The sequence below is a fragment of the Oncorhynchus mykiss genome, chromosome 2 (assembly GCF_013265735.2).
Source record: "Oncorhynchus mykiss isolate Arlee chromosome 2, USDA_OmykA_1.1, whole genome shotgun sequence".
Lineage (NCBI taxonomy): Eukaryota > Metazoa > Chordata > Actinopteri > Salmoniformes > Salmonidae > Oncorhynchus > Oncorhynchus mykiss.
In genome coordinates, this window is record NC_048566.1 from 30179373 (window position 1) to 30205663 (window position 26291).

Below are 26291 nucleotides of genomic sequence, written 5' to 3' on the forward strand. Positions count from 1 at the left end.
TTCTTAAACTTGTTTATTGTAAAGAATACAAATAATAATAATACTCACAGTTTCCATTTCAGGCATTCATATGTAGAATATTTTATTTTAAAAATGACTTTCAATGGAAGTTTGTTGATAAAACAGTATTTTAGGTTTGATCCATAGCTATGTTAATTATTGATTCATATTCTGTGTTGGTGCTTTTCCAAATATTCTGGAACGATGCATCATAATGGAGGTGCGTATATAGTCTTTAGGAGCGTCCATTCCTAGTAGCTCGCAGCTTTGATGTCATATGGTTTGTTTCAGGTATGAAGGTGCAAGATTATCCAGATCCCTCCAAATAAATAATATAAATAGAGTAATTTTTGGGGTGTTCTTTTTAATTATTTTTTTACAAAAACAACCACGAGAAATAATCGAATAAATAATCTAAGTGCGTGTGTGCATGTGCAATTGTCAACGTTTCCTCCATCCATTAAAACCACTGTAAACTAAGTAGTAACATTAACATGATGCCTTCTAATTGCAGTCGCTGTACTCATAATATACAGGAGAACGATCGCCTTACGGCGAGGATAGCTGTGCTGCAAGCCCAGCTTCAGACGCAATCGTTAGGCAAGGGTAATTTCAGTGTAGGAAAGGATGAAACAGCGTCTGTGCCACCAGTAAGTACAGATAGTAACGTTAGAATAAATCCCCTCGCACGGTCCCCGCAGCCAGACAACTTTCTCATGTTTTCTGGAGGGAAATACTGTAGGAATGCTCAACTGGTGTCGCTCATTCTGCCGACAGAAACTTTCAACCGGTTTTCCCCATTAAGCAGCGAGTCGGCGTCTGAGGCCGAGCCTTCTCTTGTCTCTACACCTCCCGTTACGGGGTCTGAGACACCAAAGCTTCTCACCATTAGCTCTGACAAATTGAAACCCCTCGTCATTGGCGACTCCATTACCCGCAGTTTGGTGTGGCGCCATTTCCGTTCCAATTTTCTGAAGCTTGTTTCAGAGCTCGGGTATTTTCTGTGTACAAGGGAGCTAGTTTCTTATGATAAATGTTTTTAGTTTTTAGGGGTGCAACTGCATCTAGGGTATTGCGCAATGTTAAATTGAGTTCCTCATTTAGGTGGTTAACTGATTTTTGTCCTCTGACGTCCTCGGGTAGGCAGAGGGAGTCTGGAAGGGCATCAAGGCATTTTTGTGTTGTCTGTGAATATATAGCACGACTTTTGATGCTCCTTGGTTGGGGTCTGAGCAGATTATTTGTTGCAATTGCAAACGTAATAAAATGGTGGTCCGATAGTCCAGGATTATGAGGAAAAATATTAAGATCCACAACATTTATTCCATGGGACAAAACTAAGTCCAGAGTATGACTGTGACAGTGAGTAGGTCTAGAGACATGTTGGACAAAACCCACTGAGTCGATGATGGCTCCGAAAGCCTTTTGTAGTGGGTCTGTGGACTTTTCCATGTGAATATTAAAGTCACCAAAAATTATAATATTATCTGCTATGACTACAAGGTCCGATAGGAATTCAGGGAACTCAATGAGGAACGCTGTATATGTCCCAGGAGGCCTGTAAACAGTAGCTATAAAAAGTGATTGAGTAGGCTGCATAGATTTCATGACTAGAAGCTCAAAAGATGAAAACGTCATTTTTTTTTCTTCTGTAAATTGAAATTTGCTATCGTAAATGTTAGCAACACCTCCGCCTTTGCAGGATGCACGGGGGATATGGTCACTAGTGTAACCAGGAGGTGAGGCCTCATTTAACACAGTAAATTCATCAGGCTTAAGCCATGTTTCAGTCAGGCCAATCACATCAAGATTATGATCAGTGATTAGTTCATTGACTATAACTGCCTTTGAAGTGAGGGATCTAACATTAAGTAGCCCTATTTTGAGATGTGAGGTATCGAGATCTCTTTCAATAATGGCAGGAATGGAGGAGGTCTTTATTCTAGTGAGATTGCTAAGGCGAACACCGCCATGTTTAGTTTTGCCCAACCTAGGTTGAGGCACAGACACGGTCTCAATGGGGATAGCTGAGCTGACTACACTGACTGTGCTAGTGGCGGACTCCAATAAACTGGCAGGCTGGCTAACAGCCTGCTGCCTGGCCTGCACCTTATTCCATTGTGGAGCTAGAGGAGTTAGAGCCCTGTCTATGTTGGTAGATAAAATGAGAGCAGCACTCCAGCTAGGATGGAGTCCGTCACTCCTCAGCAGGCCAGGCTTGGTCCTGTTTGTGGGTGAGTCCCAGAAAGAGGGCCCATTATCTACAAATTCTATCTTTTGGGAGGGGCAGAAAACAGTTTTCAACCAGCAATTGAGTTGTGAGACTCTGCTGTAGAGCTCATCACTCCCCTAACTGGGAGGGGGCCAGGGACAATATATATAAAGCACTAAATAAACTTCAGTTAGTGCTAAATACGGCTGCTAGAATCCTGACTAGAACCAAGAGATTTGATCATATTACTCCAGTGCTAGCCTCCCTACACTGGCTTCCTGTCAAGGCAAGGGCTGATTTCAAGGTTTTACTGCTAACCTACAAAGCATTACATGGGCTTACTCCTACCTATCTCTCTTTGGTCCTGCCGTACATACCTACACGTACACTACTTCCTGTCTGGGTCGGCGTCCCCCCTTGGGTTGTGCCGTGGCAGAGATCTTTGTGGGCTATACTCGGCCTTGTCTCAGGATGGTAAGTTGGTGGTTGAAGATATCCCTCTAGTGGTGTGGGGACTGTGCTTTGGCAAAGTGTGTGAGGTTATATCCTTCCTGTTTGGCCCTGTCCGGGGGTATCATCGGATGGGGCCACAGTGTCTCCTGACCCCTCCTGTCTCAGCCTTCAGTATTTATGCTGCAGTAGTTTATGTGTCAAGGGGCTAGGGTCAGTTTGTTATATCTGGAGTACTTCTCCTGTCTTATCCGGTGTCCTGTATGAATTTAAGTATGCTCTCTTTCTTTCTCTCTCTCGGAGGACCTGAGCCCTAGGACCATGCCTCAGGGCTACCTGGCATGATGACTCCTTGCTGTCCCCAGTGCACCTGGCCGTGCTGCTGCTCCAGTTTCAACTGTTTTGCCTGTGGCTATGTAATCCTGACCTGTTCACCGGACGTACTACCTGTCCCAGACCTGCTGTTTTCAACACTCTAGAGACAGCAATAGTGGTAGAGATACTCTTAATGATCGGCTATGAAAAGCCAACTGACAATTACTGCTGAGGTGCTGACTTGCTGCACCCTCAACAACTACTATGATTATTATTATTGAACCATGCTGGTCATTTATGAGCATTTGAACATCTTGGCCATGTTCTGTTATAATCTCCACCCGGCACAGCCAGAAGAGGACTGGCCACCCCTCATAGCCTGGTTCCTCTCTAGGTTTCTTCCTCGGTTTTGGCCTTTCTAGGGAGTTTTTCCTAGCCACCGTGCTTCTACACCTGCATTGCTTGCTGTTTGGGGTTTTAGGTTGGGTTTCTGTACAGCACTTTGAGATATCAGCTGATGTACGAAGGGCTATATAAATACATTTGATTTGTAAGAAAACATAACCTGGTGAATCAACTTGAAAGATTGTGTGTGGTTAATAACACAAACATTTACTGTGGGCTGCTGAAACCACGTCGATTGAATAGTCTAACCTTTCACTGTACTTGAGGTAGGATCTCTAATGCTATGGGGAAATTAAGTGGGGATGGATTTATCTGTGACACGCGGGAAAGGGCGCTGTAAATTATTTTGAGATTTGCTTAGTTCGTTATCTTCTCATGGCACCAAATGCCTATTTCCGGGTAAGTGACACCAAGAAAGTTACTAAATTTGAAAGGTCTATGTACTGTCAACCTAGAAAAGTCGGGCGTCTAGTTCCGAGACACACAAACACACAAGGTTAGTTGTTGACAAATATACGTCGTTAGCCAGCAAGCTAATAACAACAACACAAGCTAGCTAGCTAACTACCCAAACAACTACTTCAGGGTCATTAGCGTGAGTAGCGTGACTTGTGTCATGCGATTATTTTAGCTAGTAAGAAATGTTTTATATAGCTGTGATGACTTGGTTGTGCTTTTTGTACTGCAACTGAGAAAGCGGCAACACTAGCCTGCTAACTTGGCTAGATAATAATAGCTAGCTAGATAGTAGCTTGGATTGCACACATGGGACACATTCGTTAGCTGTTTTACTCGGCTATGCACATTTTGTCTAGCTAGTAACAACTGCAAATATTTCATCATATTGTCATATTCTATGACCGAGTATATTTTACTGTCTGCTAACGTTAGCCCCCTAATGTAACTGTAACGTTAAACTGTTGTTTTCTTTCAGGCCTCGAAGCATGAAAGCCCAGAAACGCAAATCGAGCACCCCAGAACCACTGCCCATGCGTTCTAAAGCCTTGAAGAGGGATGAGACAACCTGTGCCCCTCAGATCTCCAATGGTGGTCCACTCTGCACTCTCTCTGTTAACAGACATCTCTCCATTTCCACCCCGGCTAAGGGAAAGGGCTCTGGGATGACGGTCACAGATGGGCTGTCACCAATGAGACACTCTCCCAGGTTCAAGCAGAGGACAATTTCTTCAGGTACGAGGGATGAGAAAAGGAAGGGGGAATGGAGAACTAGAGAGAGGGATGACAAGTAACGCATAGTGTGTTGCTGAGATATGAAGGGATGTTGGAGTTTATGTGCAAGGGCATTTCATTGGTTTTACATATATTGGTTTTTACATGCTTCAGTGGTGGGAATGTGATCAACTCCTATCTCATTGTGAAATCTTTGTTTTGTATCTGCTGCAGGCCAGCTTAAGAATGGGGAAGATTGTCAGCTATCTCCCAGCCCCTCCAAGGCAGAGGAGGACGACACAGAACTGGGCCTGGTAATTACCTTAGGTGAGCTTCTCAACTCTGCTTCTTGTGACACGCTGATTTAAACAAGAACAATCCCCTCCCCCAGATAACCCTCAGATATCATATTCATAACTGCAATAATTTCTCTTCACCTTATGGCGAAATTAGTATAATTGCAAGAAATTAGCTGTAAAGCTGAATTTCTTTTCTCTGCCCTGTGGCAATTTTTTGAAAGATTAGCATGAAATGAGTTATTAAATTGCTACATATTCTCTCTTCCCAATGACAAAATATGTAGAATTGCAGCAAACTTGCTTTCCAAACCTCTTGGCAAAATGCTTTCACACCCCTTGGCAAAATGTGTGGAATTTAGGGAAATTAGCTCTCTCCACTGTCAAGAGGGGGAGCTTGTTGAAGGAATTTAATTCCTCTATTTTAATTCCCAATTAAAATTAAACACTCTGTCATTTCATAAGAATTTGTAAGACCCTTATTTTATAGGAATGGACAGAGCCCGGTCTTAAAAGTCAAGTAACAGCCTGTATTCAAGAGAGTACTGCCACAATACAGGTTACCACAGGTTATAAACTGAAAATGACATCATTAGTTCTAACACTACCCCGTGCCATCTCCGTTCCAGTACAAAGGCTGTATATCAAGCCTTCCCACATCCGTCTCCCTACCAATTTAATATAATTTACGAGTCAAGGTTTTCTTGTGTAGATAAGCACTCTAGCCAGTCTGATTCATTTGTACCAAGGAACAGAACGTCATTGTTCTAAACTCTTGACCAAATATACACACACATTATTTTCAGTACTGGGATCAAGAAAGAAAACTCATACATATACAGTAACATTTAGTATTCAGATTAGTCAGTCCTGATTGAAATGTATACATAATTTGTCATCATTGATAAAAATTCCCTTAACAGAGCTGCGAAAATGTTTTGCTCCCAACAATTTCACTTAGCGCCCCCAAAAGTCTAGGGCTTGCTCTGACTACATGTGTGGGTATGGATGTTGGTATGCAGACCCGCGAGCCACTGCAGCCCCTCATGATGAGTTCAGATTTATTCTGGCCCCCACCCCCATCAAAGTTGCTTATCCCTTCTCTGTGGACATACCCACCATTTTGGAAACACTGAATCAGATTTCTAGTGTATGAGAATTGGGTTTCTGTTTTGATGTGCACAAATGCATTACTTCTGTCTGAAGATGGAGAGGATTGTGGGGGCCAAAGGCTGTCAACGAGGAAGCACGGCTCGAAAATGAAGAGCACTTTAGACAATGGGCAGGAAGAGGGACACTCCGTGGCTGGAAAAAGGTTGTCGGAAGATTCATCCAGTGACAGTGAGGAAAATGAGTTTGAGCAGCTGGATATGGATCTGGAGAGGAAGTCACAGCAACACAACTTGACTTCCGTCAATGTACGGACCATCCTCCATGTGAGTTACCTGGAGTCTCAAATCGGGAAAAAGAGGGGTTAATGCTAACTGCTAAGTACTTATGTTAGTGTTGAACATTTTTGACTGACACCTGTGAATGTTGCCTTCAGGAGGTGATAACCAACGAGCACGTAGTGGCCATGATGAAAGCAGCCATCCAGGAGACGCAGGACCTACCCCTATTTGTGAGCGTCAACATACAGCAAGTTATACTGACAGTACAACTCAGAAATTGGTTGCTGATATTACTTGCACGTTTTTAAAATAATTTCTCTCTCCTCTGCCTGAATTCAATGTTTTTATCTTCTATTTGCATCCCTCAGGAGCCCAAGATGACCCGCTCCAGACTGAAGGAGGTGGTAGAAAGGGGGGTGGTGGGTTTCCAGTAACACAACTTGTAGCTAGCTACCTTTTAATATTCTGTCCTGGATTCATCTCAATAGTCTAAAGCGGCTTCCTCTTCTCTTGCAGGGGATCCCCACCTGGAATATTTCTCCTATCAAAAGGGTCCTTGAAGTGAAGGTATGTCCCTGTCACACATAGTGCTAGTGTCATGTCAAATACTTTATTACTCCTCACTGTTGTTTCATCTCTGTTGCTTTCTCCCTCTATTTCACTCTTTCCCTCTCATCTCGCTCCCTGCTTCCTCTCCCCAGCCTCCCCAGTTTGTTGACATCCCTCTGGAGGAGGAGGAGGACTCCTCTGATGAAGAGTACTGCCCCGATGAGGATGAGGAGGATGAGACTACAGAGGAGGTGAGGAAGAGCATTTTCAATCAGTCAAAGGTGTGTGCTATGTGACTACGATGTCATGCCTGTGAAATGGTCGTTTCAGACTTTTTGGAGTGATGTGGACAGCACAGCCTCGTCCCCACGGTGTGCCCGAGGGGCGAGGCCCAGGACCCCTGGACACTCTGAGTGTGAAGAGGACAGATTTGACAGTCCCAGACAGGTAACACACCGCACCTCTGCATTTGGCCTTTGATTGAAAGTTATTGAAATAATTGGGGGGGAAAGAATGCAATTATTATTTTATCATTTTTTTTGTCACAAGTACAGTGAAATGCATTTCTTGACACCTCTAAACCTAACAATGCAGTAATCAATGCAAATGTAATACTAAAGATAACATAAGGTAGAACAACAACTAACGAGAAATAGAAATAAGAATACAAGAAGGTAAGTTAACATACTATATACAGTGTCAGAGTTAACTGACTGAGTTAATATTTACAATGTGCACTGGATGAGTATGAGTGTACTGTAATGTTGGTCTTGGTTTATGTTTAGAAGTCAAGGCAGCCCAGACATCTGAGGGTGGAGACTGTTCCTATGGGGCCCCCTCCGCCCCCATCCTCCACTGGCCCCTCCCGGCCCCTCAGGCCCCAAGACTGCACCTTCCTGGAGAAGCTTCACGCAGTGGAGGAAGAGCTGGAACTCAGCCCCATCTGCACCGAATCCTTCCAGGTACTGAAACTGTTAAACTATTAATGGGTTGCACTTCCGTCACTTAGTCACATTGTTGCCATTGTTATGAACTTTATACAGACACCACAGCCATATTGGTCCCCGACTGATGCCAAGTCATTTTGGACAGGGGCTAATGCCTATTTATTCTAAATTACACTACAGTGGCATGGAAATAGGATAACAGTGCTAAAGTAGGAAATAATTAGTCAAAAACAACTTTTCCATCATTATGTTGTCAAACTTACTTTAGAGAGAGGGCAATGTTTCCATTAGCTAGCAAAGTTTGTCAAAAATAGCTAGCTAGCTAAAATTCAGTGCTGTCCCCTTAATCTCGGAAAGTTAGCTAAAGTTATACTGCATCTAAAGTCAATCTGGGGACATCACAATTATGACAAAAAGGTTTTCTTACTAATTATTTGCCTCCTTTTGAAATGTCATAGGGTTTTCAAGCAACTTTAATGCTCTTTTGATGAAGTCTTCATCACCGCCATTGACAATGCATTGAGTAGAACGTTAATTCGGTCACCAATCCTCAAGAGAATGTTCAAAACAATACTGTGACAAAACGTGCAACCCATGAATACTAGCAGACTATTCAGCTATACCAGGAAATCACCTGACTCGTATCAGGACACTATTCAGCCATATCTAGACAAATGTGAATCTCTTTCTTCATTGGTTCCATCTCTCTGTTTCCAGCCTCTGACTGGAGGTGCAGGGTCTAGCCTGGTGGCGTGTCGTACCCGCTCCAAACGGACCCTGAGGAACGTGCCCCTGGGCAAGCTGGAGGCAGAGCTACATGCCCCTGACATCACGCCTGACATGTACGACTACAGCTTGGCCCTGGAGGACCGCGACTGGAGCGAGTGGCTGCAGGGCCTCATGACATCCGACATGGAGAATGAAGGTTAGGATTTAAAGAAAGGGATGATGAGGGAGGATTCAAGGATGGGCGGTGTACTATTGAAATTGAATGGTCCAACCATGTAGAAACCAATGCAACAGGATTTTACATAATTCTCAAAAATGGGTCATGAATTCAGTTTTTCCTGGAGCAAATACTTAATTAGTGAAATACACAAAAAGTTGGCACTCCTCCAAACACTGAAAAGTGTGAAGCAGGTAGACTTGAGACAGATGGAGCTGCATTTAACCTGTGTGTGTGTACACATTTTACGGGAGATGTGTGTGTGTTGTTGGTTTAATTGTTCTCTGTTTGCTCTGTCATGTTTTGCTTATTTTGACTTTGCCCCCCCCCACTGCTCTGCTCCTGTTTGTCTCCCCCACTCTGCCTCATCTTTCCCGTTTCGTCTTCACTGGTTATGGTTGTGTGTGTTGACAGCCATTTTACCCTTAGGCCATATACCTTTCTTCACTTTACAACAGTTTAAAATAACTGTTTTTCTGTCTCTCTCGCGACCTCCGCCTTCTCTTTTCTCTCTCAGAAGAGGGTGATGATGATGACGACCCAGAGTATAATTTCCTGGAGGACCTGGATGAGCCTGACCGAGAGGACTACAGGAATGACCGGGCCGTACGCATCACCAGTGAGTCTCTGTAATAATGTTTCCATACATCAACCCTAACCACAGATATATATAAATAAATACATTTACATTTTGCTAAAGGGGAAAAATCAACCAAACTATTTTCTTTCTCCCTCTCTTTCAGAAAAGGAAGTGAACGAGCTATTGGAGGAGCTTTTCGAGACGGTGAGGATTATGGGATCATATCTGCAAGTCTCTCTCTTAAAAAAAATATATTTTCTGAATCTCACTCTTTTTACCCCTTCAGTTCCAGGATGATGAGCTAATAGTGAATGGGCAGGGTGACGATGGGCATGAAGAAGATGAAGAGAGGGAGGAAGCTGCTCCACCCCTGAGTGCTCCGCAATTCAACGTTCCACAAGCCATTCGGTATGATTCCACCCTGACCCTCTCCCTATTTCTCTCTGGAAAGAAAGGGCTTTCAAAAAGTGTACTGCCAACCCAGTAAGTAAGTAGCCCTGAGCTGGAACAGCTTGTAGGAGCAGATCTCCTGTTTCTGTAGCATGAGGCAGCTTGATGTACAAGTAGACCCCCCTGGACAGGACGCTAGTCTATCGCAGGGCCTTACCCCCAATCTATCTCCTTAATGCTGAGTGCCAAGCACTTTTGGGAATTAGTGCTGCAGGATGCAAATTTCTGTTTGAAAAAGCTAGCCTTTGCTTTCGTAACTGACTGCGTGTATTGGTTCCTGACTTCCCTGAAAAGTTCCATATCGCGGGGACTATTTGATGCTAGTGCAGTACGCCACAGGATGTTTTTGTGCTGGTCAAGGGAATTCAAGTCTGGAGTGAACCAAGGGCTATATCTGTTCTTAGTTTATTTTTTAAATGAAACGGGCATGCTTATTTAAGAAGGTGAGGAAAGCACTTTTTAAAGAGCAAACAGGCATCCTCCACTGACGGGATGAGGTCAGTGTCCTTCCAGGATACCCCGGCCAGGTCGATTAGAAAGGCCTGCTCGCAGAAGTGTTTTAGGGAGTGTTTGAAATGATGAGGGGTGGTCATTTGACCGCGGACCCATAATGGACGCAGGTAATGAGGCAGTGATCGCTGAGATCCTGGTTGAAAACAGCAGAGGTGTATTTGGAGGGCATGTTGGTCAGGATGTTATCTATGAGGGTGCCCATGTTTACAGATTTGGGGTTGTACTTACCGGTAGTAGGTTCTTGGATAATTTGTGTGAGATTGAGGGCATCTAATTTAGATTGTAGGACGGCCGGGATGTTGAGTATATCCCAATTTAGGTCACCTAGCAGTACGAACTCTAACCATAGATGGGGGGCAATCAATTCCCATATGGTGTCCAGGGCACAGCTGGGAGCTGATGGGGGTCAATAACGAGGCAACAGTGAGGGACTTATTTCTGGAGAAGATGGATCTTTAAAAGTTGAAGCTCGAACTGTTTGGTCATAAACATGGATAGTATGACAGAACTCTGCAGGGTATCTCTGCAGTAGATTGCAATTCCGACCCCTTTAGCAGTTCTGTCTTGGATGGAAATGTTGTATTTGGGGATGGAAATTTCAGACTTTTTGGTGGCCTTCCTAAGCCAGGATTCAGACATTGCTAGGACATCAGGGTTGGCGGAGTGTGCTAAAGCAGTGAATAAAACAAACTTAGGGAGGAGGCTTCTGATGTTAACATGCATGAACCCAAGGCTTTTACGGTTGCAAAGTCAGCAAATGAGACCACCTGGGTACACACAGTGCCTGGGTTAACCTCAACATCACCAGAGGAACAGAGGAGGAGTAGGATGAGGGTACGGCTAAAGGCTATAAGAATGGTCGTCTAGTGCTTTGGGAACAGAGAATAAAAGGAGCAGATTTCTGGGCGTGGTAGGATAGATTCAGGGCATAGTGTACAGACAAGGGTATGGTAGGGTGCGAATACAGTGGGGTTAAACCTAGGCATTGAGTGACGATAAGAGACATTGCATCTCTGGAGGCGCCAGTTAAGCTAGGTGCGGTCTCCGCATGTGTGTGGGGATGGGACAAGTGGGCTATCTGAGGCATGTTGAGCAGGACTAGGGGCTCTGCAGAAAAATAAAACAATGAGAGCTGCCCTAAACAACAGTATACAAGGCATATTGACATTAGAGAGAGGCATAAAGCAATCACAGGTGTTGATTGGGAGAGCTAAGTAAGACAACAGGTGAGACAACAACGGGTAAACAGCTAAGACAACAACAACAGGTAAATGGCGATAAATGGGCAGAGAGGGTCAGTTAGCTACACACAGGGCCTGAGTTCGAGGCTGGGGCTGACAGATAAACAAAATGAAGTACATTGTTAATGAACAGTCCAGCAGGCATCAGCTGTGTAGCCGAGTGAGCCTATCCATCTATGCCATTCTAGGAATCACTTGAAGTGACGTACACACACACACCAAGGCCTCCCTTCGGGACAGAGCAGCATAGGGGTGCTGTATCTGCTTGGGTAGGGAGGCAGAGAAATGCTCTGGTGTTTTCTCTTCCTCTGAAGTGTCAGGAGGTGGACAGAACTCACAGTAGAGCTACAATTCACACTAACACACATTTGAGCTACAGCTACTCATACTAACAAAAGACACACACACCACTAACAAACTCACTTTGTGTCTCACACACACATACACTCCCGGTGCGCCAGATTTTCAGTAGCTGGTTGGCACATGTGCCTACTTTGATGTTTGAACTGTGACGTCTGTTGAGAGGTCTCTGTGTGTGCGACGTGCTGTTTTCAGGCCACTTCTCCGAGCTGATGAGAGCATTTTACTTCCTTCCAGCAACCCTCCACGCATGCACACGTTTGCGTCACTGTGTCCTGGTCCTGGCTGTAATGGATGTCTCTAAATGTTAACGAGGCAGTATGACGTGCGGAGAGACAGACAGGTTTTTCCTCACTGTGGAGTAAGGGCTCTGTGACAGTGCTACCACTGATGACTCAGAAACATTAGGGAAAGTAGAGGAGGATAATAGAGGTGGGTAGAGAGGGTTAAGTCTCACCACTGTGATTTCAGTCTGCTCAAGCGGAGCTACGCTTTTGTCACATTCCAAAAGTTCAGTGCACAAAAGTATTGTAGAGCTACGCAAATTAACCTCCATCAGATCCCCTTGTGTAGACTAGAGCCTTTTAAGCAGAATATTGCATAATCCAAACATACTGAACAAAAATAAAAATGCAATATGTAAAGTGTTGGTCCCATGTTTCATGAGCTGAAATAAAAGATCCCAGAAATGTTCCATATGCACAATTTTTTTTTTCTCTCAAATTGTGTGCACAAATTTGTTTACATCCCTGTTAGTGAGCATTTCTCCTTTGCCAAGATAATCCATCCACCTGACCAGTGTGGCATATCAAGAAGCTGATTTAAACAGTATGAACATTACACAGGTGCCCCTTGTGCTGGGGACAATAAAAGGCCACTCTAAAATGTGCAGTTTTGTGTCACAACACAATGCCACAGATGTCTCAAGTTTTAAGGGAGCATGCAATTTTCATGCTGTCTGCAGCAATATCCCCCGGAGCTGTTATTAGTGAATTGAATGTTCATTTCTCTGTCTGTAATAAAGCTCTTTTGTGGGGAAAAATGTATTCTGATTGGCTGGGCCTGGCTCCCCAGTGGGTGATGCCCAACCATGGCTGTGCCCCTGCCCAGTCATGTGAAATCCATAGATTAGGGCAGAATTTATTTATTTAAATTGACTGATTTCTTCTATGAACAGTCACTCAGTAAAATCTTTGAATTGTTGCATGTTGAGTTTTTATATTTTTGTTCAGTATAATTCCAGTCAAGGGTGTCTTCAGTCCCATCTCCCACATGGGCCACATGTACTGATATTTTTGGTGATAAAGCCTGCTAAATGACCATATTCAAATACCAGCTAGTGTCCAGAGGTTTGGGATGGAGAGAAGCCTGAAAGCAAGACTGCACAGCAGAGGTGTGCAGTGTCGGGAGTATTCCTCCCTACGATCCTCAACAAGGCTACTCTTAAATTGTTATTGAAATGTGGTGTGCTTTCTGGCGCCACATGACTATCTTAGATTCACCCAATAGGTACTTAATTTTGGTAGTAGTGAAGGAGTAGCTAGCTAGCTACACCTAACGTTACTACGGAGTCCATAAACTGCAGTAGCTGAGCTCAAACGTCATCCGAGCCCTACTATGGAGAAGCCACACAGATGGGAGGGACAGTGAGACACCTTGATGACACAGTGCTGCCTGCCTGCCATCTTTGCTTGCTCTCCCCTTACGACCACCTTCCTCCGATGACCACTCAAGCCAGGAACTTTCCCCACCCTTTCAGGACCTTCCATCTCATGAATTATGTTTTTCTAAATTGCTTGTCTTTTTTTAATGCTTTAAAGCTCACTGAGATGATTTATGCAATGAAGTGCTGTATTATGTCATCAATATGATTATTATTCCCTTTTCTGACCCCTGCCCTCTGATCTCTGCAGGTTTCAGGAGCCACTGGCTAACATGCTAACAGAGAGGCGACGTACTGTGAGGGAGCAGATGGAGGCTCTGCAGCAGAGGAGAGCCCTCCAGGAGACCCCTGGCCGTTCCACCCCCATCGTCACGGTATCACCCCCCATGGTGCTGCTGCCACCTCTGCCCTGCCCCGTCCTCACGCTCGACCACATCCAGAAACTCCAGCTGCAGCAGCAAGTCCAACAGGTAGGTTGGTCTGCTCGTAAAACTTAACTGAGGATCTGAAGTTGGTGGTATATTACATTTCGATTTTCAAAGTTGCCTTATTATTGACACCAATTATTGTAATTATTTTCCAATTTAAATATTGACACATGATACTGGTAGACTCGCTGACAACCCCCCTTGCCTGTTTTGTCTGTCTCTGTTCAGCACATACAGCTGCTGACCCAGGTGCACCTGCTGTGCAGCCCTGTGGAGGCCTTGCACCACAAGGCCCACACCACCAAACAGTACCTGGTGAGTAACTGAGTCTCTCTCTCTCTCTCTCTGTCTCTCTCTGTCTCTCTCTCTCTGTCTCTCTCTCTCTGTCTCTGTGTCTCTCTCTGTCTCTGTGTCTCTCTCTCTCTGTGTGTCTCTCTCTCTCTCTCTCTGTGTCTCTCTCTGTGTCTCTCTCTGTGTCTCTCTCTCTCTGTGTCTCTCTCTCTCTGTGTCTCTCTCTCTCTGTGTCTCTCTCTATCTCAAGTCCTAGTCTCTGTGTGCCTCCCACCCAGGAGGAGCTCCAGACGTTTGCCCAGCGTGAGGAGGCGATCAGATCAGTCCGGGACCCAGGATTCAGCAGCATCTTCAGGGCCTGTAACCTCCAGGGGGCGCTGTCTCTGGTCCAGGAGCAGGAGAGCTCTGTCTCGCCATCCGCTCCTTCTCCTCCAACCCCCCCTGCCAGGCCTCAAACACACTCTAACAATGGTAATGAACAGGGAGGTCTGGTGTGTGTGTGGTTCATATGTAATGTAAAAATGTGAGTCTGAATTGTATGAACTAAAGATGGTATTGATAGCCTGTGTGTGTAGCTGTTTTGTGTTATCTATGTGTGTCAGAGGGTTGGTTTTGTGAATTGCGTGTAAGTGTTTGGTTGTCCCTGCAGTGCGTACATACCCTCTGCTGCATGCTGAGACGGCCTGGCTGCTCGCCACCCGCTCCGTCTTCCTCTACCCAGAGCTCCTGCCTCACTGCAGCCTGGACCCCGCACTGCACCCTCCACGCACCAAGAACAACTTCTACACACGCGGAGAGGACAGGTACACGTTTGCACACACACACACACAGACACGTTTACACATGCTGCACGTCCTGCACGTCCTGCGTGGGGACACAACCTCCACAGGAGCTCATGTTCACAAACAACAACAAACTTTTAATTTAAAAAATAAACATTTTACACACTGGTCAAAAATAGCCATGCCAAACATGAGTATTTTGTCAGTGAGTGCCTGCTCAGTATTGAGCTGAATATTAACACTTGCTAAAAATAGGGTCTCTCTCTAGCTATCTCCAAACCCATTCAATGACCATTCACCGACATAGTTGGAACTATGAGGGCCTATGTCATCTTTACTACTACAACCAAGCATCACATTTCAACTCGCATGTTTGAATGTTAGACTTAAGACTAGATATTTACTCGCAATGTGGATTTTTGTTCCAGGCTTATTGTACTTGGGCTGAAGCACTTCAGCCAGACAGAGCTCCCCTACCAGCTCATGTGTCGCTACCTCATCCGTACCAAGAAGCAGGACCAGCTACGCTCCCGTGTCAAGGAGCTGTGTGGCCACAAGGCATCTGACAACGCTATCAAGGTGTGGACCTCACAACTCATTGATGCTTATCACAGTCTTTCTCAATGTTTTGATCATGCCTTGATGTTATCACCTATTTCCATGTTGGTCTTTATCTGTTATTTTCTTCTCTCTCAGTTGTACTGTCAGCACAACATAGTTCCTGCCATGCAGGAGACTTGTAGCAGGGTGATGCCAGGGGAGGAGCGCCCCCCAGTGGAGAGAGAGATGTCCGTCATGCCCAACTGGCTACGGGTACAAACTCACCTACCACCACTCTCAGTATTTACTTATCAGAGAAAATGTGTCATTCTCCATTTTACTTCCCTATTACTACTAATAGGTACTAATGCCTATGTAAATTGTTTCTCCTCTACAGAAGAGTCTACCATTCATCCACAGGGCAGTGATGGAGTATAATAAACCACATGGGAAATCCCCATCCAGAATACCTCCACCTCCTCCAGCACCTCCTTACACTTTCGCCAATGGGACGCGATATCCCCCATCTCTCCCTAGAAATGTCATCCTACGCCTACACCCCTGCATGAACTACAAAGGCGAGCGCCCACCCATTGCCCCTAAACCTCGTCCCTTCTACGCTTTCACCCATTCTGCCCCGCTTACGCCCCTAGCCAAAGCCCTGCCAGATACACTCCGCTTTCTGGCCCATGTTCCTGGACCTATCCCCTCACAAGGGGTCATCCTATTGGCCAAGGCCCCCAGCACTCCAATCCGGAGGGCCCTGCCATTGTCCCAGGCTCCTGTCACTCCTGCCCATGGAGCAGTGCCATTGGTTCAGGTCTTACCCTCCATCCCGGTGGGAGCCCCCCTCTTTGTAATGCAAATGAGTCCCAATCAAACAGAGAAAAAAACACCCTACCGGGCACCGTTTCGCAAACTGCTGCCCATCCAACCAGCTACCCCAAAGCCATCACCCCCACCCCCCTTGTTTGCTCTTCCAGCAGAGAATGGTGGTACTCCCTCATTGGTCACTAACTCAGCCCATCGTGCCTGTGCTGCTCCAAGATTGGCCAAGCGGCCCTCACACTCCACCCCTTCCCACCAGGACACTCAGGCTAAGACCAGAGCAGCTCTCGCCCGTACTCTGACCAGGCCCCTCCTGCCTGCCCCACCCAGCTTGGAAGTTTCCCTGAACTATCCCCCCACACCCCCTGATAGCAGGCTCCAGCTAAAGTCTAGCCCTGTGTTCTTCTCTCATACGCCCTCCCCTCCCCTTAACATCAAAACCAGCCCTATGAACCCCTCCCTCGACAATCAGAACAGCACCTGGGGGCAACCAATTCATGCAGAGGTCAAAGATGAAGTTGGGTTTGACCCATCCTTAACCTATTCCCAGAACCTTTCTGGATACACTCCGAACATTACTAATACAGACACTTTCACACTCCAGTCTAGCAGCTCCCATGATATTATGTCTCCGTCAATCATCCAGAGCCTCTCAGCCCCTAAGAATGACCAGTATGTACTGGTACAAACTGCGACCCATGGTTCTATGCAAATGCTATGGGTGCCCAAAAACTGCCTGGTTTCAAACGGGTCCGTGTCATCCAATGCTTCAGAGAATGGGTTTCACCGGTCTGAAAGCCTCCCGTTTGGTCTGTCGCCTGCACCCCAACACAATATTACTGGGTTAACGAATGGCATACCTTCCTGCCTCTCGCCACTCACCACTTTACCGAATGGTACAATGGGCTACCAGCAGGCACTGAGTGTCCGGTTGCCCAGCAACAGTGTTCTGACTAGCGGATATGCTCCCGGGTCGAGTTTAGAGGAGCAGCTGCACCGATTGGTGGAGGGATTACGGGACGAGGGGGAGCTGGAAGAGAAGGAGGGATGGGGGGATGTGGAGGGTCCTCTCCTGACACTTTCTGAGTCACCCTCTGGAAGCCCCTGCTCCAGCTTGGAAAGCCATGCTGACGCCCTGGAGAGAATGGTGGTTGGTGAAATGGAGGGAGGGGAGGATGGGGTGGAGAATAACAAGATAGGGGGAGAAGAAGAGAGGAGAGAGGTGGGGCTAGAGAGGTGGTGCATGGCAGCTACATCAACGCACATACCTGACATACCACCTGAGGGAAATAGTGGTGAAGAGGATGAGAGAAGGGAAGAAGAGGGAGATTGTGGTGTGCATGGCATGGGCATGCTGAGTGGAAGGACTGTAGCACAGGAACAAACTGGAGGAGGAGGAGAGAAGAATGGTGGAGAAGAGGGTGACCAAAGAGAAGGAGACAGTGGAAGAGGGGGAGAGGAGGAGAGAAACAGAGAGCAGGGTGAAGATGGAAAGGGAAGTGGAGAGGGGGAAGAAGAGGGAGAAAGAGATGGAGGACCGAATGGAGGACCGAATGGAGGAGGAGAGAAGGATGGAGAGAAAGACGGGGATGGAGAGCAGGAGAGGCAAGGGGAGGAGGAGGAAGAGGAAGATTTTGATGACCTGACTCAGGATGAAGATGAAGAGGAAGTGATGTCATCAGCCTCAGAGGAGTCTGTTCTCTCAGTGCCCGAGCTGCAGGTACGTAACTTAAAAGTTTAGGTCTGAATTTTTTGGCATGAAAGTAGCGTAAGGTTACCTGTTCAGACAGATAGCAAATGTTTCTATTTTTACAAGATTCTACCTTAATATATCTAGAAAGTTAAGAATAGTCTCTTCATTAGTTCTCCTTAAGCCTGCTAACGGTCGCCCACCATCTATCCCACAGGAGACCATGAAGAAGCTGACATGGCTGGCCTCAGAGGGGAGGCTGTGTGACTCTGAGGAGGACAACTCTCCAAACTCCCCCACCTCACCCAACTCCCCCGTCTCCCAGAACTCCCAGGAGGAAAACTCTGAGGAGGAGGAGGGGCCCACCAAGGGGGAGGGGCTGGAGTCTGGAGACGGCGGGGTCAGTAAAGTCCCTGGAGAGGAGGACGTGCCCCCTGGGGAGGGAACCCCCAGAGCCAGTGGGAAGGGAGCTGGACGTGGCAGAGGTCAGTCTCAGGTCTAGGGGTGATGGAGACCCACTACAAAATGTTTTCATGGTTATCAGAAATGGTCTACTAAGTATTCACTTCCATATAAGTACTAATTTTAATCCTTGTTTTGTATCTTCTCTCTTTTCCTGTGGTTGGGTACCCTCAGGGCGAGGCAGGCCTCCTCGCAGTCTGAGGCGTAGTCGTCGTCCGGAGAGGGACAGTAAGGATACGTCCAAGCTGCTGCTGCTCTATGACGACCACATTCTAGACAACGACCCCCTCAGAGAGAGCAAGGACATCGCCTTTGCACAGGCCTACCTCAACAGGGTAAGGAACAAAAATTGATTGTGTTTTTTGTAAAGTGGATTTTGGATCTCGGGTAGCATACTCTAAATGACATACTTCAAAACAAGTTGCAAAGCATTAGTAGCAGTTATCCAATAAAAAGAAAAGGTTAACTTTAACTCTCGAACCCGGCTTCCTCCCTCAGGTGCGGGAAGCCCTTCAGGGCGTACCTGGTAAGGTGGAGGAGTTCTTGGGGCTGCTATATGAGTTTGAGCAGGAGGGTGAGGGGCGCAGCGCAGTGGAGCTCTTCTCCCAGCTCCGTCCTGTCCTGGGGGAATGGCCAGACCTCCTCAGAGACTTTGCGGCCTTCCTCCTCCCGGAGCAGGCTTTGGAGTGTGGTCTGGTAAGGATGACATCACAGCCATTTTCATAGATGCTTATTAAGGATCAGGCCCAATGTAACAGAGTGTTCATTAGAGGTCGGCCAATGATGATTTTTCAACGCCTATAGCGATTATTGGAGGACCAAAATGAGCCGATACCGATTAATCGGACCATTTTTATATATTTTTGTAATAATGACAATTACAACAATACTGAATGAACAATGAACAATTATTTTAACTTAATATAATACATAAATAAAATCTATTTAGTCTCAAATAAATAATGAAGCATGCTCAATTTGATTAAAGTAATGCAAAAACACAGTGTTGGAGAAGAAAGTAAAAGTGCAATATGTGCCATGTAAAAAAGCTCAAGTTTAAGTTCCTAGCTCAGAACATATGAAAGCTGGTGGTTCAATATTCCCAGTTCTTCAATATTTCCAGTTAAGAAGTTTTAGGTTGTAGTTATTATAGGAATTATAACGCGGCAACTATTTCTCTCTATACCATTTGTATTACATATACCTTTGACTATTGGATGTTCTAATAGCCAGCCTAATCTCAGTAGTTGATAGGCTTGAAGTCATAAACAGCGGTGTGAATCAAGCATTGCGGAGAGCTGCTGGCAAACACAGTAAAGTTTGAATGAATTCTTATGAGCCTGCTGCCGCCTACCACTGCTCAGACAAACTGCTCTATCAAATATCAAATCATAGCCTTAATTATAATGTAATAAACACAGAAATACGAGCCGTTGGTCATTAATATGGTCAAATCCGGAAACTATAATTTAAAAAACAAAAAGTTTATTCTTTCAGTGAAATACAGAACCATTCTGTATTTTATCGAACGGGTGGCAACCCTAAGTCTAAATATTGCTGTTACATTGCACAACCTTCAATGTTGTCATAATGTTGTCATAAAATTCTGGCAAATTAGTTCGCAACGAGCCAGGCGGCCCAAACTGTTGCATATACCCTGACTCTGCGTGCAATGAACGCAAGAGAAGTGACACATTTCCTAGTTAATATTGCCTGCTAACATGAATAAAAATTAAAAAAATATGCAAGTTTAAAAATACAGTTCCTTGCGAAAGTATTCGGCCCCCTTGAACTTTGCGACCTTTTGCCACATTTCAGGCTTCAAACATAAAGATATAAAACTGTATTTTTTTGGGAAGAATCAACAACAAGTGGGACACAATCATGAAGTGAAACGACATTTATTGGATATTTCAAACTTTTTTAACAAATCAAAAACTGAAAAATTGGGCGTGCAAAATTATTCAGCCCCTTTACTTTCAGTGCAGCAAACTCTCTCCAGAAGTTCAGTGAGGATCTCTGAATGATCCAATGTTGACCTAAATGACTAATGATGATAAATACAATCCACCTGTGTGTAATTAAGTCTCCGTATAAATGCACCTGCTCTGTGATAGTCTCAGAGGTCCCTTAAAAGCGCAGAGAGCATCATGAAGAACAAGGAACACACCAGGCAGGTCCGAGATACTGTTGTGAAGAAGTTTAAAGCCGGATTTGGATACAAAAAGATTTCCCAAGCTTTAAACATCCCAAGGAGCACTGTGCAAGCGATAATATTGAAATGGAAGGAGTATCAGACCACTGCAAATCTACCAAGACCTGGCCGTCCCTCTAAACTTTCAGCTCATACAAGGAGAAGACTGATCAGAGATGCAGCCAAGAGGCCCATGATCACTCTGGATGAACTGCAGAGATCTACAGCTGAGGTGGGAGACTCTGTCCATAGGACAACAATCAGTCGTATATTGCACAAATCTGGCCTTTATGGAAGAGTGGCAAGAAGAAAGCCATTTCTTAAAGATATCCATAAAAAGTGTCGTTTAAAGTTTGCCACAAGCCACCTGGGAGACACACCAAACATGTGGAAGAAGGTGCTCTGGTCAGATGAAACCAAAATTGAACTTTTTGGCAACAATGCAAAATGTTATGTTTGGCGTAAAAGCAACACAGCTCATCACCCTGAACACACCATCCCCACTGTCAAACATGGTGGTGGCAGCATCATGGTTTGGGCCTGCTTTTCTTCAGCAGGGACAGGGAAGATGGTTAAAATTGATGGGAAGATGGATGGAGCCAAATACAGGACCATTCTGGAAGAGAACCTGATGGAGTCTGCAAAAGACCTGAGACTGGGACGGAGATTTGTCTTCCAACAAGACAATGATCCAAAACATAAAGCAAAATCTACAATGGAATGGTTCAAAAATAAACATATCCAGGTGTTAGAATGGCCAAGTCAAAGTCCAGACCTGAATCCAATCGAGAATCTGTGGAAAGAACTGAAAACTGCTGTTCACAAATGCTCTCCATCCAACCTCACTGAGCTCGAGCTGTTTTGCAAGGAGGAATGGGAAAAAATTTCAGTCTCTCGATGTGCAAAACTGATAGAGACATACCCCAAGTGACTTACAGCTGTAATCGCAGCAAAAGGTGGCGCTACAAAATATTAACTTAAGGGGGATGAATAATTTTGCACGCCCAATTTTTCAGTTTTTGATTTGTTAAAAAAGTTTGAAATATCCAATAAGTGTCGTTCCACTTCATGATTGTGTCCCACTTGTTGTTGATTCTTCACAAAAAAATACAGTTTTATATCTTTATGTTTGAAGCCTGAAATGTGGCAAAAGGTCGCAAAGTTCAAGGGGGCCAAATACTTTCTCAAGGCACTGTATATACTTCTGTGTATTGATTTTAAAAAGGCATTGATGTTTATGGTTAGGTACATTCGTGCAACGATTGTGCTTTTTTCGCGAATGCGCATTTGTTAAATCATCCCCCGTTTGGCGACGTAAACTGTGATTCGATGATAAATTAACCGGCACCGCATTGATTATATGCAACGCCAATTGTTATGAAAACTTGAAATCGGCCCCAATTAATCGGCCATGCCGATTAATCGGTCGACCTCTAGTGTTGATAAATAAATATAATTATGTTCAACAAAATTATTATTTGTCTTGTAGCCAAACACATTGTAGTGAATCTGCAAAGTTCTCACTGCTGAAAAAGCCATTAATACTTTTCGACTATGATGTTTTATGTCCTGTCCAGTTTGAGGAGCAGCAGGCATTTGAGCGGAGTCGACGCTTCCTGAGGCAGCTGGAGATTAGTTTTGGGGAAAACCTTTCTCACTACCAGAAAATCGTACGTGCTCTGCAGGGGGGACCTGGCCTCAGTCCTGCCAGCATTGAGGAGGTATGGCAGTATTCTACACCATTCACATTAGTTGTCAGCACAGTAAACCTATGTTAAATCACCAGTGTAATCCACCTCTGTTTTCTACAGCTTAAAGCACAGATGTCCTCCCTCCTGAAAGGCCACACCCACTTGCAAGGGGAATTCTGGGTATTCTTTGACGAGCTCCGCCCACCCTCAGCCCGTCCAGGGCAGTTTGAAGAGGCTTGTTGGCCAGAGGAGGTAGGGGGCGGAATAGACGGAGGCGAGGGTGTTGGCTTGGGGTCAGGGGGAGGGGCAAGTGGTGGTTTTGAAGAAGTGACCCTCCCTGATCTAGAGGAAGAAGAGATTCCACCAATGACAGGTCGCAGCCGGAGGAGAAAGATGGGTTCTCATGGCATCTACAAGGTTTGAGGAAATGTGGACTGTGTTGTTTATTGATTTCTAATTGCATTTGCAATTATGATTCTGATTTGGCTGGTTGTCTTCCTTCACAGGAGTGTGATTGGCCAGAAAAGGACTGCTTCTGCCTCTGTCATGGTGCCAGCCATGATGCCAAGCTTCGCAGACACAAGAGGAAAGGATGCTCTCGCTGCCATGGCAACAAGGTAGCCTCGTAGTCTAGTGTTTTGTTGTTCTAAACTGTCTGTGTGAATAAAATGAGTTATGGAGATAACAGAATGTGACATGCGGTCTTCGCTCAGGCTTCCGATGGCATCCCCAGGGCGATGAAGAGCCTTGACCCCTTGTACCCCACGGCAACCAGCCCCACAGCCAACCTCCACACTGAGACAGGCGGTGAGGAGAGGGAGGAAGAGAGGGAAGAGGAGAGGGAGGAAGATAAAGAGGAAGAGCAAGAGGTGGACGCTGAAGTAAAAGATGAAGTCAACAGTGGGGCCAACAGTCCACATCCTGGTAAGAATTGCACTACCTATGCTGTATGAATTAAGGTTGTTGTCATTATTTGGTCAAAAGCAACTAAAGTAAAACTGATCTACATAAGTAATATGGCTGAAAATACATTGTAGGTTACCTATAGAATGAAAAACTTTAATGTGCGACTGCCCCTAAAAAGCAATTTCTCGTTTTGAAAACAGCATTGTGGCATCGATAAGAGTCATAAAGTCAGTCTTGTCCAAAACTGAGATTTGCGAGATGATAGGAAAAAATGGTATGTCACGGAATGAAGGGTACTGTTTTCCTTTTGGGTTTATTTCAATCCTGCCCACAGCTGTCAGCACCCAAGTAATCATCCATTCGGAGCGCAGCTGGATGCGACCTGATTTTAATGCCTATGGTCAATTATGTTTGACTTTCAATATCCCTATCGGGCTAGTTGGGGACCATCAGTAGATGACAATGTACATGGACAAAATGTTTTTCAATGCTGCCAAGTGTCTATGACTTAAACGTCAAACCAACTATACATTTTAGAATTGCATATACAAATATTGGCGGCATTTAATGAGACAACTAAAAGATGTGCAACGTAAGTAATTGTCCCATTTCCATTGTGTAATTCATTGACTGTCCCTAACTAGCTCCAGAGAGGCTATTCAATGTCAAAATTTTGCCACGGTCGCGAAATAAGTAGGCCAGCACTATCTAGCCTAGACGACTTCAAGACCTGGTCAAGTTATCTATACTGAACCAAAATATGAACGCAACATGCAGCAATTTCAAAGATTTTACTGAGTTACATTTCATATTTTGAAATCAGTCAATTGAAATAAATGAATTAGTCCCTAATCTATGGATTTCACATGACTGGGAATACAGACGTGCATCTGGTGGTCATTGATACCTTAAAAAAAAAGTTAGTGCGTGGATCAGAAAATCAGTCAGTATCTGGTGTGACCACCATTTGCCTCATGCAGCGCCACACATCTCCTTCACATAGAGTTGATCAGGCTGTTGATTGTGGCCTGTGGAATGTTGTCCCACTCTTCAATGGCTGTGTGAAGTGGCTGGATATTAGTGGGAACTGAACATGCTGTTGTACACGTCGATCCAGAGCATCCCAAATATGCTCAATGGGTGACATGTCTGGTGAGTATACAGGCCATGAAAGAACTGGGACATTTTTAGCTGCCAGGAATTGTGTATAGATCCTTAAAACATGGGACTGTGCATTATCATGCTGAAACATGAGGTGATTGGGGCGGATGAATAACACGACAATGGGCCTTAGGATCTCGTCACGGTATCTCTGTGCATTCAAATTGCCATTGATAAAATGCAATCGTTGTCCGTAGCTTATGCCTGCCAATACCATAAACCACAGCCACCGTGGAACACTGTTCACAACGTTGACATCAGTAAACTGCTCGCCCACACAACGCCATACACGTGGTCTGTGGTGGTGAAGGCCAGTTGGACAACTCTTGTTTGGCTTCAGTCATGATTGCTGCATTTCTGAACGAGACAAAACACTAGAGTCAAATCAGGAAGTTCAGCCACCCTTTAAACTCTTTCACACATTGCAGATAAACAACCATTATGCTTTTCAGAAAAGCAAGGAGCCCCTTCATGGGAGGGTCCTGAGGAAGGCTCACTCCCCCTCACTGAGAAGGAGGATGATGAGGATGATGAGGAAGAGTGGAAGGATGGGGAGAGAGAAAACAGCCCCTTGCCAAAGAGGAGTAAGGGGGATGGAGAAGGATCGGGGGTGTCTGATCGCCACCCAACAGCCTTTAGCGGGGAGATGGAGAACCCCCTGACCCCCCTGCAGCATTGTCCCAGCCCCTCTTCCGATCCCCCGGTGTGTGCCAAAAACATCTCCCTCACTGCCAGTGGGGAGAAGGTCATACTCTGGACAAGGTGAGAAAGACGAGCCTGAAAATGTTTTGTATTTGTTTAATGTTTTAACATGTTTTTGTTAGAGTGATAATCCTCTTTGGGTTACAGGGAGGCTGACCGTGTCATTCTAACCACCTGTCAGCAGCAAGGTGCCAATCAGAGTACTTTCCAGGCAATTTCCACCCAACTTGGCAATAAGACACTCAATGAGGTGAAGGTTGTTTTTTTGTAACCAAACTATAAAAAATCCAACAGTAATACACTTGTTGAAAAGTCTTGGCTTGTGAAATGAACCCTCGTCCACTGACTCTTTTATCTCTCTCTTGTCCAGGTGTCTCGGCGGTTTCGGGACTTGATGCGCCTGTTCCACACCGCTGCCCGCCAGGTCAACTTAGAGGACGAAGCTGTGACCACTGAACAGCAGACAGTCACAGATGAGGAGCAGGACTGAACTTGACAGAACCAACCCAGAAAGGACAGAACTAAATTCAGATACTTCAAAGGAGAGGAGCAGAGAAGATACTTGACTGCAGTATATTCATACTAACCAGTTCAAGGCTGGTGAAATCTGGAAGCAACATTGAGGGCATATGAATGCTTTTAATAAACTCATATCAGAATCATCTGAGCTGAAGCAACACCAGCAGCTCGAAAGATGGCAGCTTTTCAATTTTTACCAGAACCAATTTTGACAGTGAGCACTGTGTAACTGTACATCACTAATTTATTGAAAGAAATACACCCTTTGTCTAAAAGTTATCACTCAAATGCACTACTGAGGGACGAGGGAACATAGTCTCTTAGTGTGGCAAAAGTTGAATAAATACTATAAATAGACAAATGGTGTTTAGTCCAATAATGTACAAGTTGTTTTTTTTTAAATACTTTTTTCAATTCCCTGAGTTGTGCATGTATTGCACGGTAATACTACCTGTACAAGAGTTATATATTTTATACAAAATAAACGTAATTTATCCGTTTGCCTTTTTTGATTAATTCCTTTCGTTGATGACTGAGATGTTATAAGAGTGCAATCTCCAAGGCGCACATCTAGACGTCTACTAGACCCACACAGATGTGCCTGGTAAC

The 26291-nt window shown here is 45.1% G+C and overlaps 1 protein-coding gene across 6 annotated transcripts; it reads left to right on the forward strand.

Annotated features, from left to right (window-relative positions):
• The first annotated feature begins 612 nt into the window (after nucleotides 1-612).
• Nucleotides 613-26182, forward strand: gon4l (gon-4-like (C. elegans)). 6 transcript variants are annotated; one of them, XM_036945039.1, is made up of 31 exons: nucleotides 613-650; nucleotides 4317-4573; nucleotides 4787-4879; nucleotides 6055-6284; nucleotides 6395-6469; nucleotides 6608-6658; nucleotides 6756-6806; nucleotides 6941-7039; nucleotides 7119-7235; nucleotides 7574-7750; nucleotides 8453-8660; nucleotides 9199-9300; nucleotides 9425-9465; nucleotides 9548-9669; nucleotides 13739-13958; nucleotides 14145-14231; nucleotides 14486-14678; nucleotides 14857-15010; nucleotides 15418-15568; nucleotides 15686-15802; nucleotides 15927-18077; nucleotides 18265-18532; nucleotides 18684-18844; nucleotides 19008-19205; nucleotides 22281-22424; nucleotides 22515-22811; nucleotides 22901-23011; nucleotides 23108-23318; nucleotides 24890-25223; nucleotides 25311-25413; nucleotides 25534-26182. In XM_036945039.1, exons 1-31 carry the CDS (start codon nucleotides 628-630, stop codon nucleotides 25651-25653), a joined length of 6666 nt encoding a protein of 2221 aa, XP_036800934.1. In that variant the 5' UTR covers nucleotides 613-627; the 3' UTR covers nucleotides 25654-26182. The 6 variants fall into 6 exon arrangements, with proteins under 6 accessions (XP_036800934.1, XP_036800973.1, XP_036800944.1 ...); XM_036945078.1 differs by having other exon boundaries at nucleotides 24914-25223; XM_036945049.1 differs by having other exon boundaries at nucleotides 9202-9300.
• Nucleotides 26183-26291: the final 109 nt, after the last annotated feature.